The 22,157-nt window shown below is 44.0% G+C and overlaps 1 protein-coding gene across 1 annotated transcript in view; it reads right to left on the bottom strand.

Annotated features, from left to right (window-relative positions):
- ARHGAP20 (Rho GTPase activating protein 20) overlaps positions 1–20,434 on the bottom strand; it is a 59,742-nt gene extending 39,308 nt beyond the window's left edge. Inside the window, exons 1-2 of the mRNA XM_085309070.1 lie at positions 20,336–20,434; positions 10,661–10,746 (exon numbers count right to left, since the gene is read on the bottom strand). Of these exons, the coding sequence (XP_085165196.1) occupies positions 10,661–10,746; positions 20,336–20,434 (185 nt within the window). The remainder of the gene's footprint in view (positions 1–10,660; positions 10,747–20,335) is intronic.
- Between the last annotated feature and the right edge of the window lie 1,723 nt (positions 20,435–22,157).

The following is a 22,157-nucleotide window of genomic DNA, read 5'->3' on the forward strand; positions in this document are numbered from 1 at the left end:
AAAAAGAAAAAAGAAACTCCACATATTTCAGAATGGAAGCTTGGCAACCTGACTGAAAACAAAAAGCACTTAAGTAATTTCTACATTTCTACATAGCCAAAAGGACAACATTCTCTGCTGAGCAAATACGTACAACAGTGTGGTGGTTGGAGACAGGAAACATGCTTGTGGTTTGGTTTCCTTCCAAAGTTTTTTGTTTTGTTTTAACAAACAGCTGCAAGGTGTTTACTCTGAAAATTTAGCACAAGGACAAAATTCTCTATTGGTATAAATTAGTATCACACATTTCAGATGTGTTTTGCCTATTTCCAACAGAAAAGAATTTAATACAAATTATTTAAACCCTACTGAAACGCGCTTTCAGTGTGGGTGTTCTCCAGTCTTGCTATACCGCTTTATTAGTGATCAACAAGTCCAAGAGGTTTTAATGAGGGGCAAAGTTTAGGAGAGGACATATTCAGAAGTCATATTCTTGTAGAAGTCAATAAAATCTTTCATGGCCTTTAGAAGAATTGATCCTCTGTTCCTCACTGCATTCCCATTCACTTGGCGAGTGACAGAGCAGGACCACTTTGAGTTGCCCTGCCATTACAGGTGCACCATTCCCAGCACTATTTACCTAGACAAAGATTTCTTTGTTCCTTCTCTTTCCTTGTCATCAAAAAGYGACCTTTGGGGGTAAGGAAGGGAAGGATGAAAAGAGGCTAAAGAAAAGGCCAGAGCTTACCCCATCTCACCAACACTTAGTAGTGCAGTTCTGCATCATGGTTTTACGGGCTTTTCAGAGCTTCTCATGGCCTACAAGGAGTCTGGAGGCAGAGGCTACTTTTGCCAGTTCCACAATGCTCTTTCCTACTCATTCCCGGGGCACAAGGGGGGGGGGGCACTCTGAGACCTCAGCTTCACCCACTGCCCCAAGAAGCATCCAGCATTATTTCAGTGGACTGGAGAGATGAGGCTTCTGTCTTATTTTATTTTTTTTTTTGTGATGTAGCGATCACATTTGGGACATTGAAAGGCTTAGCTCAACTCAACTGATTTTGAGCTACCTCAGGGATGAAATTAGCCCTTCCTGCAAACATGAGTTTCAAATGTCTCCTTGCAAACTAAATTACTAGGGTTCAATCAATGCAGGACAGATAATTGCAAAAAAWTCTGAGTTAACAAAGACAGGCAGCACTAGTCTTTTCAAACTAAGGTGCATATGAGGTGAAAAGCTTAGTGTAGGAATCTTTAGAAATCCCTCCTGGCCTATYATTTGTGGCTGTTAGGGAGCTCGTGCATAAATACCTACCTACCCTATTGTCTGTACCTACATGTTACTCAAGGCTGTAGAAAGGCAGAAATAAGGCACTTGTGTGCCTGAATCCTTTTAACACAGCAGTTTCTAGGTGACTGCTCAAAGGTTTATTGCTTGCCAGTCACCTCACACAATTATCAGGTAATATCAGGGTGGGCTGCTCATGGTCTCTCAAAATCTTGCTTAACACTCACTCCTCTTTTGCATCTGATTTTCCTATTCTTCAAGAAATGATTCAGCAAGGTTGTTCTCTTCAACTCATGCCACACGGGTACAGTCTGCACTTAGGCAACAATGACTTTTAAGAAAAACAAAGGCATTCAAAACAGTGGCCAGAGGAAAACAAATGTAAATTCTACCAGCTGCTAGTTTGGGGAACTTTTTGTATGATTCCTTCTTTTCAGGAGAAAATTTACTGATTATAAATAAAGCAATTACACGTAAACTGACCTATAAATGGCTGCAAGCATCACTACTAAAAGAAAAGCCCCTTCACCATGCTTTATCCTCATACAAGCTGCAGCTCTCACTGAAGCCTATGGCTGCTCAGCATTGACTGCAAACCCACAGCTGAGGGACTCTGGTGAAAATTGAAGAATTCACTGAACACCAGTGGAGGATCYGGCCAGCCATTGCATTGGCTTAAGCCCTTAATGACCATTTCCATATGGRGAATGACCAACACAGGCTCTGAATCTGCAGCATCCCATGGAAGACATGATTGTCACTTCACTCTACCTGCCTCCAGCTGTAACAGTAACAAATCTGTCTTTTGTTTGCCTCAAGGTCTTTAAAAACAATATTTTGATACTAGTACTACAGCAAAGGAATTATCCTATTATAGTGAAGAGATTACTTGATATGCCTGCTGCTGCCAGATATTGCCTGGTGCTGACCCAGATTCCTTATGAACAGCCAGCAGACAAATTGTTTTCAGCCACATGCACCTGTTTACTCCCTTAAAACTAACTGCCTTCATATTCAACAAATCTCTGTGCAGAGCTCCTCCGGAGGTTGCTAGTCAGAAGTTGCTATTCAGCCTGTGATCTCAGCTGGGGAAGAAAGCTGTTACAGGGATCTCCACATCCCTGCACCTGATCATAATTACTTCACACAAGTGAGAACTGGATGCAGGCAAGTTGGCTGCAAAGAATGGGAGCCTGGAGAGAAGGAAAGCACAAGAGCTTTTTCTTGATGACATTTTTCTTCCATCTTTATTGGAGCCTTTGATTTACCAGAAGAGCTCATCTATATCTGATTAGTGACTTTCATATGAAAATGCACATCATACTTGACACACCATTCACTGGGAAGCTTGTTCTGCTCTTGGACAGCAAAACTGAGGGGAATGTGTGTGAAGCTGCCCTTAATCAGAGGGGCTGAGTGACAGACCATGTTTCCGGAGGAGCGCTGACAAATGGGATGCACTCCAAAATCCTTGTCTTGCACACAATTTTACAAGTGAGTGAAATAAAGTGGGTGAAAATACCTCAGCTCTGACTATTCACTTAGATGAGGATCTTCACCACAAGAGGCAGAAAAAAAATCTGCATTTTATGAATCATCCTGAATTATGAATAATCCATGAAGACTCAGAATGCTCTTAGGATATACTCAGATACCCAGACCCACCAAAGGCAATCTATGTTCAATACAAAACCCTCCTACAGAGGACACAGGGATCCAAACGAACACGCTTGTCTTAGTGCATACCACTTTGATCCAGGTGACAGGAAATGCTGAACATGGGTGCATCAGCAGGTGATACACAAAAATAATTCTGAATAATCCTGGCAGGTCTTTCCCCTGCCAGGTAAGTGGTATTACCATTCAGCTAAAAAGCCAAGCTCCCTCCTGTGAACATTAACTTTTTGGCTCCAGGAATACTGCATGCCTTTCTGCACAATGGCCCAGCTTCAAGAGTAGGAGAAAGTCTCCACTCCAGACATCCTTTGCTTTATTAGTTGCAACACTTTTCTGGGATATGGAAGATTGGATGTTTGAGGAGGCAGAGAACTGAACCCAGGAGTCCAGGTCCATCAAAAGCATACTAACTTCTAGGCCAGCAGTATCTCAAAGAGCAGTCTGTGGAGCCCTTCAGGAGCAGGTTAGAAATGACCTAGCATATCTTACATGAYGCTTGCAAGATGGTACAGACCTTAGTTGCAACACTGACCAGGTCTCTCTATGTCAAAATACATAATGAGCTGGATTCCCTCCTACCTCAGCTCTGCTMTTGAGTATTTGGAAATCGTTGTCCTAAACAATTATTAAAAAAAACACTCCAGAAAAGTGGATTGAGCCAGAGGTTTAAGAGAGCAACATTTGCAATAGCTTTTGTGGGGCTCTTGCCATTGGCAGGACAAGTTAAATAGGATTTGAGGACTACTGGATCAATTTAGATTCAGGTATTTAAATTCTTTCCACGTCTTGCTCTTGAAGTTTATTTTCCTTTATTGGATCTAGCCCCTGCTACCAAACACTTAAGAAATGAGCACAAAAGCAATCTAAAGATAGACTGTTATACCTGTGGCGTGACTAAAGCTCCTCCCAAGTAGTTTTGTGTGCCATGAGGAGGCAGTGCTGTATCGGTCAGGAGAGTGCACCGCATGTTTAATCCTAGCCCTTGTCAAGGATGAGAGCACCAAAGGCAGCACATCAGCTGCACATTATTAAAGGCTTTCTGCATGTTTACACAAGATAAACGATCACTAGGAACTCTGACCGAGTCAGGTCTATGATTTCCTCAGGTATGCTGCTGCCCAAACTGCTTGGCCAGACTGTCATTTGGCAGATATTTGATTGTCTAAAATCATGGCTACACGATGGCTGGACAAAAGCTGCATGTTGCTCAACCTCAAGGCCTAATCCAGAAAGCCCCTCAAAGGGTTTAATCCAAAAGTGCATGAGGACAGCGAGACATCTGGACAACCCGAGCTCCGAACTCATCCCGATGAGAAGTGCCCCATGCTGCTTTTGTCTTAAAACTATCATGACTCTATCCAAAGGGGAATCGGCTTAAAGGGCTAGTGTTAAACAATTAGTCATTTATTGTAAAATTAATCCCCCATTTAAACTCCAAAATCCTGCTTCCAGGCCTTCTTTTTACCTTCAGTCCTTTTCTTTTAATAAAAAGGGCAGCATATCTCTGAGAGCCTCAGCTCATTTCAATCTCCAGATGTACAAATATCGCTATAAGCCAGTTTGTATGTAATAAATGAAGAACTGATGTGTTTTATCAAAAGCAAACATATGCACACATACAGGCACATGCTCACATACAAAACAAAACAAAAAAACACAGCAGGAGGACAGGAATGCCAATCTCTGAGTTAAAAGGCCATTTGAGGCCTCAAAAAGTTCACTTTGTTCCTTGTTAACAGTTAATAAAATTTTATCCCCAGCTATTACTACATAAAAATAACTTCTGCGTTCAAGCACATGGTTTAAGGAAACAATACTCCAGTGTCATAATTGACTTAAATCAAGCATGAATAAGGAACACTATAAAAAGCACAACTTGCACAGTATTATTTTTAATTATGTGCAATTACATTAAAAAGAAGAGCACTGATACAAAATATTTTTGTTTCTTTAAGATTTCCCAYTATTTTTACGCAAATTCATATTTCCTTGCCTTATATTTAGGAACATAACATACTGAGAGGAGAAATCTGGGGAAATTCTGATACAGTGATTTGTGTCCATTCAGATTAAGGATAAAATGTTGAATCACGAAAAATTTTCATGAAACTGAAAATTTCAGGAAAAAAAGAAAACTGATCGGAAATGTTGTGGTTGAATAAGCATAAGTTAAAAATTCAATCCAGAAGTGAAGGACGTTTCATATGCGTCATTGGCTGAGTCTTGAGGAACAGGATTTCYCCTTCGTCTTGATGACTAGGAGCTTAATTTCTAATGAAACTGTGACTTTTATAACCACGTGGCTCTGTCACGTGCAGTAGATGACGTTCATCCCGCAGGGGTTTCGCGGTGGCGGGCGGCCCCTTCTGCGCCCGCCGCCCTGCTCTGCGGGGACCCCTGCGTCTCACACCCGAGCCCCGGGGGCGGCTGGCGGGAGCAGCGCCGCACGGCAGCCCCCGAAGCGCGGCCTCACCTCGCTCGAGAGGCAYGTCTGCCTTCGAGGCCGTAGCCCTTCTCCTGGCTGCCGCCGCGTCGTTTTTAAAGCGTCCCGTCACTGCGTYAGCCTCACCCTTCGCCTCCATTTTGCAGTCTCCAAAACACTGCTCCCTCCCCCAAGCGCGACGCCTCCATTTTAACTAAAAAGCGAGACAGTGTTTCGCCACGCTGCCTCCTGTCCTGCTTGGGAGCCCTTCTCTCCCCATGCCACTGCTAGCAGTAGTATAAAACCACTCTGGAGATAGAAACCCACACTGCGYGCAGCGCGGGGGTGGGCGCCCGCGCGCACACAAAATGGCGGGCGCCACCTCACCAGCCCCACCGGGTGCCCGCGCGGCCCAGACCGCGGCCCGCGCCCTCGTCCCGGCCTCCTCGYGAGGCAGCTGCCAAGGAAAACTCCTCAGGGATGCGGCGGGCTCGAAGGCAGTCCGCGCTCGCTGGAGCGGGAGGAAGCCCTCGGCGTGGTAAGGGTCCCTAGGCGAGCTCGCCTCGCAAAAACGATTCCGCTCGGCAAAATTATTCGCTGCCATGGAAACTAGTGAAGAACAAGCAAAACGATTACAACTGGAATATGTACTTAACAAGTAGTTATTCACAACGAACTTCTGTTCCCTTTCTCTCTACAATCGGATTTGTCTAAAACACCAAAAATTCACCTTCTCTGTGAAAAAGAGGCAGTTAAGGCCGTCTGGCAATTTACATTTATTTAAAATCTCTATGTTTTGTTCACGGAGTCACATAGCTTGGCTCATCCACGCACCTTCTGAGTAAAACCTTGCAAGCGCAGTGCCCAGGCTTTGGGGAACACTTTGTATTTGACTATAGCCAAGTGGAATATCGTACTAGATTAGTCATACAAGCTTTGTTATCATCTGGGATATTTAGCATTTGGCACTGGACCCTTCACAGATAACATGCCAGAATCACTTACTGTGGATTAGGCAAAAAAAGAGCAGCCTCTCCATGARGAGGAACTTTTGTTCTATTTATGGGAGAAGAAGAAACACCGTAGATATTTCTGAGATCCTCTGTTTTTACCTTAACATCTTCAACTGTAAAATCCAAATAATATAAGGCTTGGGGTTGTTCTCTTAGGTATTTCCTTCTAAGGGTCATCAAAGATTTCTTCAAAAAACCTTCTAAAAATGATACTTGATTTTTTTTAAACAACCCTTCCTTCTAGCTTACACCAAATATAATATCATTAACATACAATACTGTAATAAAGAATAATTTCATTACTGACATTTTAAGAACTTTAGGATGTAGAGAAGCATATTTATAAATGATCATGAACACTCAGGAACATGAAAGCAGATCAATAAATTTCAGCATGTAAAAACTGTGCAAACTGCTAAAAATACATACCGCTTTCAAAGATCTGGTGAGGTGTGTATGAGGAAAAAGGAAACTGCCAGTGACAGGAATACAGAATTTGTCTGGCTCTATGAGGGATCCTCGTTTGGGAAAGAGGTCCAGCTACACAAAGCAGAAACTTGGTAGCTTGTGCTTTGTCATGTAGGAAGATTGTTTAAAGGGACAGAGGAGCAATTTGGCTTGAAACAAGTTTTCAATACTATATATTGGTTATTTTGAGATGACAAGGCCTGATGCTTAAATCACCACCTCAGCAATTTCTGTTTCAAGTCCATAATTTTTGCTGCATTGAAGTCGAACATTAAAGAAGTTGTGCTGTTGTCATTAAAGGGTACCAAGAAAAAACAGGAGGAAAATTATAACTGCAGAACAGCTCCATAGCCAAATACAACTAACCTAAACCCTTTGCTGATTTTACACATATTAACAGAGTTAATTCTCAAACTTTTTTCTGTATCAAATATCAGCTCAGAAAAACATCAAAAGCTTATTTTTCCAATGCATCTCTCAAATAACTTTGCTTCCAAAAAGGACATCTGATGATGTGAAACAGTCCTTACATGCTTATCTATCACTTTGTGAGGAAAGAAAAACTGTGCGAGAAAAGGAAGAGAAGCAAAAACAGGACGCAAAAAGTAGTCTGCATATTTTCATCTGTTGGAAGTAAGGGCACAAAATCCACTAAAATTCCTATGTAAATCAGAAGCAATTCCTCTGCTGTCCACGGTTACACTCAAGTGAGACAGGCATAACAGCAACAACATGGTTACACATCTGTACAACACCACTGTACTATACACAATCATCTTAGAATTCTTCTTAGGCCAAATATTTATAGTTGCAGTTATATGGCCTACATGGCATGGCAAGATTCGAAAGAAAGATTTAATTTTCTTTAAATTAGATGATATAGCTGGGAAAAAATATATATACTTCAAAGCACACAACTCAGATTCGCTTCTCTTTCAGGAGTGAAGAAGAGCACAAGAGCGCAAGTGTGTCTGCTTTTTCCAGGTAGATCAATTTGTCTAATAAAAGAACTACATCTCCCTGCAAATCTCGTCTCACTTACGTCCTTATCCTGTCACAGCTRCTGCAACACTACCATTTAAAAACCCCAATCCTCTGGGTGCTGAAATAGCCATCTCCAGATGTCACAACAGTTTCGTTAAACAAATACCATTAAATTGCCCAAAGGTAGGTCTGCCTGAAATGGCTGCCTCCACATTTTATGAAGGTGCCCTGTATATAATCCAAGGGCATCTGATATATAAAGTGGTACAAAAAGACAAACTGACTTGTGCTTTTAAGTATTTCCTGCCCTTTTAAACTTTGCACTTGTTCATTAATTTCAACAAATATTGAGGTGAGCCAGCTGCTGAGGTGAGAGGATTCATATAAATCCCTCACAGATGTTTGCTAACTTTGCATAGGAGCTTTATTATCTACAAGTCATTAATCAACCATTAACAATTCAGTGTTCTGGAGTGGCAGTATTAAGGTTCACTGCCAGAGGAGAATAATGGATTTCACAGGCTGGCTTGTTCTACAAGAAAGGAAACTAAGGGCTGAGACAGCTCTGAGATAAAACATTTGGAGAAGATTAGAAACCATGAGAAGTCAGTTTATTGCTCTTTAGCTTGCCTTAAGAGAAAGCACTTCACAAGAGTTAAGCATTCACACAACAAACSAAGTGGAAAGTTCAAACTCATCCATCAGTTTAGTGATGAAGAGGAATGCATTTTGCACAGCCAAACAAGGAAGTTTGGCATAGGTGAGAATTACTGTTCTCATGAACAATAATAAACACCACATCATCCAGAGTTACCCTTTTACCGATAGACTTTGAAGCTACAAAATCACCTGCTCTGGCCCCCTGTGTCCTCAGACTGCACCAGATACCCCTACACTAAGGCCATGGGCTTCAGTTCAAAGCAACAGGAAAGAGTGTAAAACTCTTAGGTGAAAGTTACATCTGAGCATTATCCCACTCTGTGGAGATTAAAGCTGTCCTGTCTCCAGCTATAGCCAATCTCTGATACTTAGGAAGCAAGCAATAAAACAAGAAAATACAGAAGTAAGGAAAAACGCTCTTTTCTGAAGCCTAGCAGGCAAATGACAGAAGCCTTGAAATATGAGCTTTGAATATAGTTCATTTTCTTTGTATGGTGAAGCAAGTGTTAAGACAGCTTGACAGGGAGACATTACAGACACATGTATAAACTGTAGGAAACCAGGCTTGAGGGATCCCATCCCTTGTGCTGTGTACCCTCCAGTTGTGGCCACTCTCTATAGGAGTAATCTCTCTCTCTGATTTTAGAACCTCAGTTCTGAAAGAGGGATCTATGCCTAAAATGTGCTATCACATGTATTAACATAGTTACAAATATTATGAAAAAAATAGTAAATGAAAAATAGATATGGCAATATAGACATTCTAAAAAAAATCAGCACTCTGATGAAGGGGTTACAAAATACCTATTCATCTTATTTAGAGACCTGAAAGCAAAGTCAGAGAGAGGCCACAGAGGAAACTTTAGAGCCAGGACTAGAACACATGTTCCTGGCTCTCAGTCTATGCTCAGGCCACTAGACTACACAAAAAGGTGTAAACACCTTTAGGAATTCATTTTTAAGTTTCCTCTTTTATGTCATAGCCAGTAAAAAGACCTGCAAGTAGTTTCAACTAATTTTTCTTTCCTATTTTGCAGTTCTGATGTTTTCTCAGAATACTTTCACAGGTTTCCGAAAAACTGGAATTCTGCATGATGACAAATATGAAACCAGGTATTAGTTAGATCAAACACAGAAAACTTTCCAAAGCTCACATACAGCACAGTGTAGGAAAAATATTCCTTACCAAGCCACACACTTTAGTTTCCCTCAATAATGTTTCTTAGTAAAGATCGCTATACAGCTGGAAGCACTAACAGCCTACCAGATGGTTCATTTTTTGATCAACACTTCTATTTTGTACGTTTAAATTCTAATGAACTGTAACATAAGAAGATGAAAGTTATCTATTCAAAGTGGTTCAAATTGCAGGTCATGGGCTGGAGCTGGACAACAGAATAGCTCTATTGGAATATGCAACTATTTCTATGGTGGTTTTACATTGGGGCAGGAAGAGAGGAGGAATAGCACATCCTGGCAGAAGATGAGGACAAAAAAGTTCAAATGCTTCACACTTGCACACACTCACATACTCAGCCCCACAGAATGACCCTGCTGGAAGGAAAAGGGTTGTGGTCACTAGGTCCTGGCCCATAGCATTGTCCTAAACTACCATCTGGTTGCAGAGCCGTTGAGAGACTGTACCATGCTGAGCTATGCAGCACTCCATGACAGAAACTTAGCTCAAATTAAATTGTGCAATCCCAAAATAACCACAGCGGAGTTAGGCCCGGCGCAGTATGAGTGTACAAGGTGAAAAATGGGAAACATTCATTTTTTTTTCTGCCCATGCCATCTCCCCAGCAGGCAATCATGGCTAGTCATAAAACAACTAGAGTTAAGCAGCCCAAATGGTGTATGTGTGACTGCAAATTGAAGAGCAGCTCTGCTGGCCTACCTGGCTCAACAGCTTAGAGTGGCAGTACTGAGGAAGAACACAGGAATCCCCTTCTAGGAGATCAACCACAGTCTCTGCTGGATGTATCACATCTCTCAGCAAGTGTTACAGCTGTGMAGCCACCCAGAAGTGAACAGCCCCTCCTTCTCAACATAACTGCCTGATATTCTTATACAGGTTGATAGCCAGATATGAACAACAGCTCAAGAACATCTCCAGTTTTGGGCTGAGAAACTGCAGAATAGTGCCATCAGCAAAACTCACTGACTCACCTTGAGACAGATCTAGACCTGTTAAGTGCTTTGACAAAGATCAAAGACGGTGCAGACTGGCGTCTTTGGGCCAAACTCTTCATTTTCTGATTGGAAAGAGAAACAAAATGAAATCATAAGTGAGATTCTGAACAAAACCTGATTGCATACAGACTTGTTGCACCCAGAATCCAATTTCAGACCACGGGAAAGAGAGTGAGTTATCGCCAACAACATCCCTGGAGGTGGGATGGAGGTGGGAAATGCTTGTAAAATACCACATACTGAGAAAAACAGGAACATGGCCAGAAAGCCAGTGATCTAGAAAACAAGTTGCTAATGTGCCCATACAGTAATGCCTGAGGTATTCCATGCATGAAATAAAGAAATATCTAGAGCTTTTGCTCAACCACTTTTTGACACCTCATGATCTATTGTATTTTAAATATGTCAAATATCCAGCTGGTGGTTCAAATTTCAAATGCTTGATACATTTCTGTGTCAGGCCTGACACATGCAATAAATTAAGGTCTGGATTCTACACACCTAACTTTATGAGCCTAACTGCCTACATTTTTCCACAAATCTTTAGAACTCTTAAAAGATAGTGATAATTTCCTTCCCTATTAAGCTAACTGGATCTAGATCTGTCATCTGCACTAGCCTAAAAACTGCTGAGAACATACAAACAAATGAACCCCTTGACTGTCATGAAGTGACTGTTTTCTACTAATCACAAAGCAAGATTTTCCCCCTTCCTACTAAAAATAACCACTGAATGCTGGGAACATGCAAGTTAGGGAACAACTGATTCTTCTGCCAATTTATATTCTGAATGTGGCATAAATCTTGTTTGGGCAGGTGCGCAGTATGCACCACTCTGCGAAAAGAAATTATACAGTACTATGCATTTTATTTGCTTTTGACAAGTGTGTACCGGTGCATTTGTAACTGTGGTTTCTGTTTTTGTTTTGCTTCCTTCTTTATTTTTGTAGAGCATGCTTGTTTATTTTGTCAGATCCTCAGTTACTTCTCTGGTACAATGACTTATGAATTCAGCTGTGTAATTTCAATTTGTCTTTAAAAACTATCCCTCCTTCCTCTTTCTTCCATTGAAAATAACCTTATGAAGCCTGATAAATCAGGCCTGGGATCATTTGGATGTCTTCTAACCAATCTGAGATTAGCTGGATAACTTAGTAGATTGATAACTAAAATAGGTGCCATTTTTTTGGTAGTCTTCAGCATGAAAGGAAAGAAAATATTCACTTTGCTGAATTTTTCTAGTGAACGGAATCAGTTTATTTATAGTAATAACAAATCTGAGAAACTGTTAACATTTTAAAAAGCAGCATATCTACAAATACAAATGCCAAGAGAGACCTGTGTAACAATGTAGCATAATATCCTACAGAAGGCAGGCTGCAGATTTCAGCTAACTGGCAGTTTTTATACAAGTTTATATAAAGCATCAACTCCCAATTGAGAATTTACTGCTAGTGTCATTATTGGGTAGGTGGCTTTCAGAGGTGGTTAAAAATAGTGTGTCTCAACTCTTGTGAATACAATGGAGATTTGGCTTTATTTTGAAAGAGATCCTAAATCCTTTGACTGCTCTGTCTGAAAAGAAAGATATTAAAGAACAAATAAAAACACAGCATTTTCAAATATTTTTCTGTTATGGTAACGCTTCATTCTTGGGTTAGCAGTGCTGAAAAGTGGCTACAGCAGTGAGATTCTGGTCTTGACTTAAATATTTAAGGACTAAGGTAAAGAGGAAGACTACAGCAAGTTTAATGAGAAGTCAAATGACTGGCACAGAATCACAGGTTGGAAGGACCTCCAGAGTTCTCTGGTCCAAGCCCCTGCTCAGAACAGGGTCACTGCTCAGGATCATCTCCAGTCAAGGTCTGTATTTCTCCAAGGATGGAGATTCCACTTTCTGGGCAACTTGTTGATACAGACTATCTAAACTATTAAGCAAAGCTTACAAAAAAGGAGCCTTAAAACATGTAAGGATCATTGCTAAGGTTTGGAAAGGAGAATTTTCACAGCAAAAGACAAGTGAGTCAGATCAGCCCTATGGCAATAAAAATCTCATATGGAGATGTTGACTAAAGATAGATAAGATGACTCTGTATATTTTCCCATGTACAGAGTTGGAGAAGAGAAAATAACAGGTAATCATGATGACTTGAACTGATATGATTTCAGATAGAATAGGACAAATTCCTCTTCAGCTAAGGTGGACCCGCATGTCTGTTATCCTTAGTTTCACTACTTTTACACATGCAAGGATGTCAGCCTTGGGCTGTATGGAGAACAGCAGACACATCCTGGACAGCTGTATTTAAAGAATATGTTTGGGAGCAAAAGGAGATAGTCAACTATCTAAGTATGGGATACACAGAAGTAGTTCTCAACATATGTCCTACATCATAACCTAAACTTTTTGTGTAATTATAAGAAAGATCACACAGAGAAATCCTCGTACTTGCTGGCTGAGTCACATCCACATGAAACGTGTCATAAAATCAGTATCCATACTGAATGTTGGCAGTGTGCCAATGCAAAGACCTCTTGTATCAGGCAGGTGAAATTGGAGTTATCGTCATCTTCCTCAAAGTCTTTGTTTCCCCCCTGTCCCAGAATTCAGGTTTGACTTCATAATTTCTGCAATTCTGGTGGTGGTTGTCTTGATTTCTTTTTTAGCGGAAACAAATATGCAGCATAAAGTTCTGTTCTTGTAGGTGTTGAACTGATGGTACACTTCAGTATTTGGCTAATTTCTCATCTGATATAAACAAAAATAACGCTATGGACTTCAAAAGAATGAATTTACACCAGACTGATCAGACCTACACTTTCAAATGCTGTCTTGTAAACTGTGATGGTAGATGGTTCACGAACAGATCACCCTATCATGCTGAGAAAAGCAACCTTGCAAACCATCACTGAAATTATGCTGCCTCTACTCATGAATCAGAACTCTAATGGAGAGCTGGATTACAGTGAAACTTCCACAAGCCTTTGGCTATAGGAAAAATCTATTTCTGAATGCCAACATTCAACTAATTTTGGCTAACAGATGAAGTGGATATACTGCCACCAAATGGGATCTATATAAACAAATGTATTGCTGAGTTACGATCTTAATCCTCATTCTGTTAAAAAGAGAACATACAACAGAATCTAAGTACTGTCTTCAAAAAAAATTGAACTGAAGATAAAACATTCTTCTGATCTATGTATGTCACTTAACTGTACTAAATTGGGAAAGAGAATGGCAGAACATAAATAAAGAACGTGAAAAAAATACAGGTACTTACTATTTCTTTTTTTGGTGAAAAATAACTAAAATACCAGATATAAATCATGGAATCAGTAAGGTTGGAAGGGGCCTCTGGAGATCATCTAGTCCAACCTCTCTGCTCAGCAGGGTCACCTAGAGCATGGTAGACAGGGTTGCATCCAGGTGGGCCTTGAAGATCTCCAGAGAAGGAGACTCCACAACCTCTCTGGGCAACCTGAGAGAGAAGAAATTCCCCCTCACGGTCAGGCGGAACTTCCTGTGCTTCAATTTCTGCCCATTGCCTCTTGTCCTGTCACACGGGACAGCTGAAAAGAGTTTGTCCCTGTCCCCTTGACACCCTCCCTTCAGGTACTTGTACTCACTGATAAGATCCCCCCTAAGTACAGTGCTTATCAGAGAAGCTAAAATCTGTGCACTAAGGAGACACCCTACTGCAATGACTGCAAAGGTGTAGTAAGTAGAAACAGGCAAGCTAGTGGAGGGACCTTGCTGTGTTTCCCCAGGAGCATCGTGCCCAGACTGCCAAGTTACTGTGCTTGACCAATGCTATGGTCAGACATGTGCAGGGGCATTTCCCTCATCAAACTTCAGACTTGCACACCTAAGCTATTTGCTATATGCTCTTTTTATAGCCAATAGAGAGAACTGGACATATTGAACACACAGTTCATCTATCGTGTTCTGGTTGTCTTCATTAAGATGAAATGAGTCTTCTCACTGAAGTGCTGATTTCCTCCACTGACTGTAAAAGAAACCTAGCGTGACTACCAAAGTTGAATTAATCAGTTGAATCCTATCCTTGCTATCTGAAGAAAGACAGGGAAGAGACAAACTTATAAACCTAATAACATCTGGAACAATTTTCTTCTTAGTGAATAGTGAATTCTTAGTGAATATAGAGATTCATATATGAAACAGCTGGAAAAAAGGATTCAGTTTCTAACTGAAGGGTGAATGCAGCAGAAATGCCATCTCAGCAATGTGCCGACACCCTTGCTAAAAGCCTCCCCAAAGACGAAAGGATTTCAGGCCCCTGATTTACAGGCTTGCCCCAGAAGTGGGTCAAGGCTGAGACACATGCCTGAGTTGTTTAACTGGATGACAGGGACACCACTCAGACATATCAAAACCTTTGAGCTGAGGATTTCACTGAAGCAGCTAAGCTCTTTCCCTCACTGCCTTACTTTTTTAATAAAAGGAAGTTTGATTTTAACAAAGCCTACTCTATAAAAGTATCTAAGTTAATAATCATGAGGGATTTTGCACATGCAACCTCCATTCTTGTTGTCTGAGCAACAAAACATATCTGTGACACACATTTCTGGTTTAGCTAGCCATGAACCAAAGAACAGAACACAAACCTTTACAGAAATCTGCACAGCAAAGTTCAATTAACTACTTTACCAGCAATGAAAAAAACATAACAATTCCCATCACTTAATAGCTAATTTTCCAAGACAACAGTGCATCACTCTTTCCTGTGTTATCACTAGGCTGCTTACAAGAGGCAATAAATCCTTTTTTTCCTATATGCTATAATCCAGTCTTTGTTAGACTTATGGTGTATAATTGTCTAAAACTACCAGAAATAATATGAATCTCTTATTCTTTGATAGAGCAAGAAGTGGCCCTATATTGACCTATAACATTCTTGAGCACTTACGAACACAGAAGATGGCTGCCTTTGAACTGCTGGCTCAAACAGCAGAGCATGTGTCTGCGTGCCTGAGGGATGCCTAGGTCCTACAATGAGCCTATTTACCATAAAGCCAGAGCGGGTGACAAAACTACATACTTATGTTTATTCTGGCAGAATATTTTTACTTGCAAGGACTTTCCTAAAAAGAAAGCTATGTTTAGATGGATAATCAAGGAGAAAACAACTACAGGCGCACAAGAGGAAAGAGCGATCAACACAGTGGAAGAAAAAATATGTAATCATGGAACAACAGCTGCTAAAGAGCACAGCAAGGACAGAGACTAAAGGCTAACTCAGAGCAGAAAGAAAAATGACAAAAGAAACTGTAAGTCAAGGATGTCCTACTAACTCTCTCCCAAAGGTTACAAATTCCTTGGAAGCCCTGATATAAATGTATGAGAAAGATCTCACCCATTTACATCAAAAGCTGAAGAAATATAAGGTTACTAAATATGTAGAGGAGAGAAGTGCAGAATATTAAGCCTGTGGGTCCTCGTGCCAGCTGCATTGCATCTACAACACTCAGTCCAGCAATGCGGTTGTGGTGGCTTCAGTGGAGTCAAAAAGTCCTTTCAACCTTGCACAAAGCAAAACCGGCAACACATGCACACAGTCCTGCCTGGCTTTCTGCGCAGCAAAGCTGTCCTGGCAGCAGTTTGCAGGGAATGGAGAGTGTGGTATCCACTGGAATMCACCATACATGGATGCTTCAAGCAGCATTAAGTCTTAAGCATCAAGACAATGATTTGATATATGCAGTTCTTGGATACCAGATCCTGCATGACGTGGTAAATTCCTGCCTTTCAAAACAAGATCTGGAGACTTATGAACTAGAACACATTATTTTATGCGTAACTTCCAGGTTTATGGACAGACAGAGGAGGGATTGCTAATTCTGGATCTTTAATTAAAAAAGCATCATGAGGCGCATTACAACAGTATGTTATGACAAGTCAGCACAGCCTGGGGAAGTGATTCCACCCTAAGGACCAGCTACACTGATGCCACCATTAAAATAGGGACTCTATCAGTCCTAATCAGAGATAAAATTTCTACAGCACATGTCTGCAGGACAATTGGAATTGTCCATCACTTCACTAAATGATGCTAAAAGTGTTCCTGGACAGCTGAAGTTCCAGGCACTAGCAGGAATGATTTTGACAGAAGCCCCCAGATCCGGAGCCAAGATCATAGTAGCAGGACTATGATCATAGTAGCAGGACTCACAGAACGAAGCAGTCTCTGCCATAAGGAGCTTCACATTAAAAATAAAAAATAAGGACACGCGATCAAGGTGTCATCAGGTATAATGGCAAATACACACCCAAATCTCATCTTTGAAGAGTCAAACACATGAGGATTACATACAACTAGCTTTATTCTTCAAAAACTGTTAATTAGCTTGAACCTTGTGCACAAATGGTTAATTTTTGCACATTTTATGAGTAAATATAAAACACTGCTGCGTCTCACAAAAATTGTAAGTAGTCACTTGAAATTATCGAGAAAGCAGCAAAAAAAAAAAAAAACTAAGAGTAACGGCTTATGTTACCAAATATTGTTCTGTACAAAATATTCAGCATTTATTTGAATCTAACTCCTCTAAGAAGGGAGAAGTGAAACACCAGAAACTCACAAATACAGTTAAATGACTGCAGCTGCTATTGCTGACACACTGTTACTGGCATAGAAGATGTCTATACTGAATAGTTTGTTTTGATAAATTTGTAGAAATAACCTCTACCAGTATAATTGCTCTTCCTCATGTTACTTCAACCCTTTTCAGGTTGCATCAATTTACTGGCATTGGTTACTAAACTAAACAAGACAGTACAAAATTTCTGTGTAGGCCAGCCAAGCTCAGTGACCCTAGTAAGTTCAGTAAAGTGAGAAATTTGGAATTTTCCAAAAACATTAACTAAAACACTACACTTTCATGTCATCTTTTAGCAGGGAGTGTTGAATGCCTTACAAACATTTAATAGAGAGAACCTCCCATTGTCTGTGAGGTAGGTTAGTAGTTAGAACCGCTTTTCATGTAAAGAAAAGGAGAGAAGAAATGATTCTATGAAAATAATTGGAAAAGTCACCCAAAATACACGATACAAGCCCTTAATAACATCTATCTTTTGGTCCTGTGATGTTATCAAATATATCATCCTGGAATTTTGCTTTGATAGCCAAGTGGAAGATGAAGTAGGAGTTCAGACAACCACAGAACAATGTAACAAAGCTCACCTAAATAAATTTAATTTGAAAAAAGCACAGTCAGAATAATAAAAAGATAGAAAAGTTCAGTCATTGCTTAGCATCCCATATATGGGGGGGACTTGTGTCAGCAGGTAAAATACTGTTACATACATATTTGGAACAGAATCTTTCAACTTGCCACGCCGTGTTCTTGTTGTCACCAGTATCAAAATTGATTTCCTGCCAACATCTTCTCCCATATAGCTGCACACAACCATTACAGACAGTGTAATCTCCCACCGTAATAAGAAAGACTTCCTCTGTTGTCAAAAAACATCATGCTTTTGCACTATGTAAAAAGAAAAGAGAACGGAAGCATCTATAGAGTCTGTAGGACCTAAGCAGTAAAAACAAAACAGAACAAAACTGTCAGTGAGCTCCAACTCCAGACAAAATTAGAACTGGCCCACTGCTGAACAAGCATAAAGGCAAGGATCTTCTTCCCCAGAGGCGACAGGAAGATGACGCACCAACAGTCTCAAGGGAACAGCAGGAACGTGGATGAGCAGCAGGACGTTGGGCTGACGGGTGGCTGGATGTTGGTTGCTGCCCATGTCGGCTTTGCGCGGGGTGCACAGCTCCCATCTGCTGCGCGGAGCAGCCGGGCCTCTCGCTGCTCCTCCGCAGGAAGATATCCACATGTACCCCCAGCGCACGTGCCTCCACACTGAGGAATTCCAAAAGGGCTGCCAAGGTCCGTAAAAAGTAATATACCCACTCCCTTGTCAGCACTGGCAAAAACAAGGTCTGCGTTCCTTGGATTGTGGGCTCTTTGGAACAGGAGTAGGAAACACAAGTGCTACCATTAATATGTGTCCTCAGAATGCTGAATCATAAAGTAGAGCTTAAAACAAAGTATTTTCAGCTTCATAGCATTTGAGTATCCTTCTCATTTCAGGTGTGCATCTGACATCAGGGCTTTGCCACATTGTATGGTACAAGGAACTCTGTCTTCAGCAAAGACCAAAGAAATGATAGACGAAAAACCAAAGCCATACATTTTGCTGCCATGAATTAGATCACAGTAATTAGAGAGGGTATCTACTCCACCACATTGGCTAGCTAGCCAGTAGAAGATACGCCACCACTTTGAGTGGGTTTATCACACTCCCTCTTTAGAAACCTATCAGATAGTAAGCACAGTAAAAGCGTGGTAGATATCTCGGTCAAACACACTCCAGGCAATCACTTCAGTTTTCTGAGCATTGAGAGCTGCTGCTGTGAGAAGAGGTCTCCAGGCTGTATTCATGTCGGAGCACCACGCGCCTTGGCAGGACTTGGCATGCATGGACACTTCCCACAGAAACACATAGCTCAGCTTCCCAGGTAGAGAAGGACTGGGCTCCACAGTTCCCTGATCAGCAAAGCCCTGTCCCCTCAGGAGCAGGACAGGACACAAGCTCATCCTCTACTACTGTGGATCCTAAATCATGTCAGGTTGGACAGATTTAATAAAGGACACTGTAACCTGGCCAGTCATTCTAATCCTGCCAGTGTATCTGGCACTCAGTAGCATTGTACTCCCCTAAAGACCAGACGGTTGCATAGATCTAAACGGCACTGAGAGGCAAAACTGGTAAGGCAGGAAGGTATCCAGCTCCACTTTGGGTAGAAAAACATTACAGCACTTGCTAAACCGGGGAGGAAAACGAGTTCCTATTCTACACAGGAAAAAATGTGGTTATTACAGCTCACTCATTACAGAAACAAGTACTTGGCCGTACACAAAAGTGAGCATTTGCACTTGATCATGTCAGATGCTGCAAAGCTATTCTAGACACCAAACAGATTTCACAGCCGGTTCTGAAGACGGGGTGACACGCTTTTCCTATCAACTGCAAAACACCCAGCGAGAGTGAAGCACTTGGTCGGGAAGCTGCTCTTACATTTCTCCTGTCCAAAGCGTGCGTGAGAGCACCCAGCAAAACCGCCGAGGCGCTATGCCGCAGACCCTTCCCTAGCTCCCCCTGGCCATCCTTGCAGCCAGCCCCTCTTAGCTCCCCTGGACATGGGTTCAGCAAAGCAACCCGGCTCTCTCGCAYGCCCGTCCAGCAGATCCCTCTACCCCTTTACCCAGCCGCCCATCCAGCACACCGCCGTGCAGCAAAGCCGCCCTAATTCCCCCCGGACTCCCGGGCAGCAAAGCCCCCGGCTCCCCGGGACACCCGGGCAGCAAAGCCCCTCCGCGCCGGTGAGCCCCGTCCAGCAACGCCCTCCCGCGCTCCCGGGACATCCACGCAGCACCGCCGGTACCCACCGCAGCCCCCAGCTCCCGGGGGCGCAGCCCCCCTCGCCCCGGCGGCCCCGCTCCGCGGGACACCGCGCTGCACGCCCGCCCGCGGCTGCCCCGACCCCCGGCAGCCCCCCGCTCCCGCCGCCCCCTCCGCACCGGCACCGCCCGGCGCCGCCGGGGCTCCCGGGGGGGCGGCCTCACCTTCTTACTGTCGGCGGCGGCGAAGACCCTGCTCTCGCCGCTCAGGGAGGACGAGCGGCCCGGCCCCAGGTGCTCCTGTTGCGGGGACATCACGTCCATGCAGCCCCGCGCCGCAGCCCCGCCGCCGCGGGGACGCCCGCGCCGCCGCCGCCGCCGCCGCCCGCACCATGGACAGGGCGCGCCGGGCCGCGCCACGCCCCCGCCGGCCACGCCCCCTCCCGGACCACGCCCCTCCCGCCGGCCACGCCCCCCTCCCCGCAGGTTCGCGCCCCTCTCTGCGGAGCGGGGGGCTGTGGAGGCAGCAGGGAGAGAGGGGTGATGCGCATGCGCCGCCGCTCGGAGGCGAAGCGGGGGGGCCGCCCGTGCCGGGGAGGGGGCGCGCGCCCCCACTCTGCGCCTGCGCGCGCAGCGGCCGGCGGGCAGGCGCGGGGGGGAGGGCTCAGCGTCAGGGAGCCCCTCGTCGGTACTGCGGGAGAGGGAGGAGGCCTGTCCAGCCCGGAGGGTCCCCGGCGGGACCCCCTGAGGTGGGGCCTGCGTGGCCTTGAGGGGCTTCTGGTGGGACCCCCAGAGGTGGGGCTTGCCCAGACCTGAGGAGGTTCTGGTGGGACCCCCAGAGATGGGACGTGTGTGGCCTTGAGGTTCTGGTGGGACCCGCAGAGATGGGGCCTGCATGACCTTGAGGGGTTCTGGTGGGACTCCCAGAGGTGGGGCTTGCCCAGACCTGAGGAGGTTCTGGTGGGACCCCCAGAGATGGGATGTGTGTGGCCTTGAGGAGGTTCTGGTGGGACCTGCAGAGATGGGGCCTGCATGACCTTGAGGGGTTCTGGTGGGACCCTCAGAGGTGGGGCTTGCCCAGACCTGAGGAGGTTCTGGTGGGACCCTCAGAAGTGGGGTGTGTGTGACCTTGAGGGGTTCTGGTGGGACCCCCAGAGGTGGGGCTTGCCCAGACCTGAGGAGGTTCTGGTGGGACCCTCAGAAGTGGGGCATGTGTGGCCTTGATGGGGTTCTGGTGGGACCCCCAGAGATGGRGCCTGCATGGCCTTGAGGGGGCTCTGACAAGATCCCCAGAGGGGGGGCCTGCCCCGACCTGAAGGGATTCTGGTGGGACTCCCGGGGGGGAGGGGCTACACAGCCTTGAAGGGGGCCCTGGCTGTACCCCCGGAGGTAAGGGCCTGTGTGGCCTTGAGGGGAGCCCCAGCATGCCACCCCCCCCCCAAGAGATGGTACCCAAGAGGGCCCTGGATTGGCCCCCTACATCTGCACCATCCCAGAACTCGGGTGCTTTGGTTTAGGGTGGGCATTGCRTGATCCCCAAATTACCCTCTCACCCCTGGAAGGCAGATGAGGGCAGAAACACAGTCGCTTCCAGAGACCTCTTTGGGGATCCCATCCCCCATCTGAGCCCTTGACTGGTGCAGGTGCGAGGAGGGCCCCGGCAGGTGCACGAGGAGGAGGCAGCTGCAGCAGGGYGGCTCAGAGTTTGCCCAGAGCAGCACAGGGGAGGCTGAGGGGTGCCCTTGTGCTCTAGGAAAGCAGGGAACAATAAGGAGGGAGAACCACCAGCTAAGCTAATGGATCATGTTGGCTCAAGAACAAATGAGTGTAAATAGACTATGAATAAATCTCAGCTGGAAATTGGAAGAAAGTGTGCTAATTGCGAGAACAGCAAGGTTGTGGAATAGCCCAGCCAAACAGAAGCAAAAGACATTGACAGCTATTTGAAAGATGGCAGTTTGATACATCTATGGTGTTTAAACATAATCATATAGCCTTATTAAATGCAGCATCTTCAGCAGCAAGGAAGCACTCCTCATCACCTAGG

Source organism: Rhea americana, unplaced genomic scaffold, assembly GCF_003343005.1.
Source record: "Rhea americana isolate MKP2758 unplaced genomic scaffold, rheAme1 scaffold_29, whole genome shotgun sequence".
Taxonomy (NCBI): Eukaryota; Metazoa; Chordata; class Aves; order Rheiformes; family Rheidae; genus Rhea; species Rhea americana.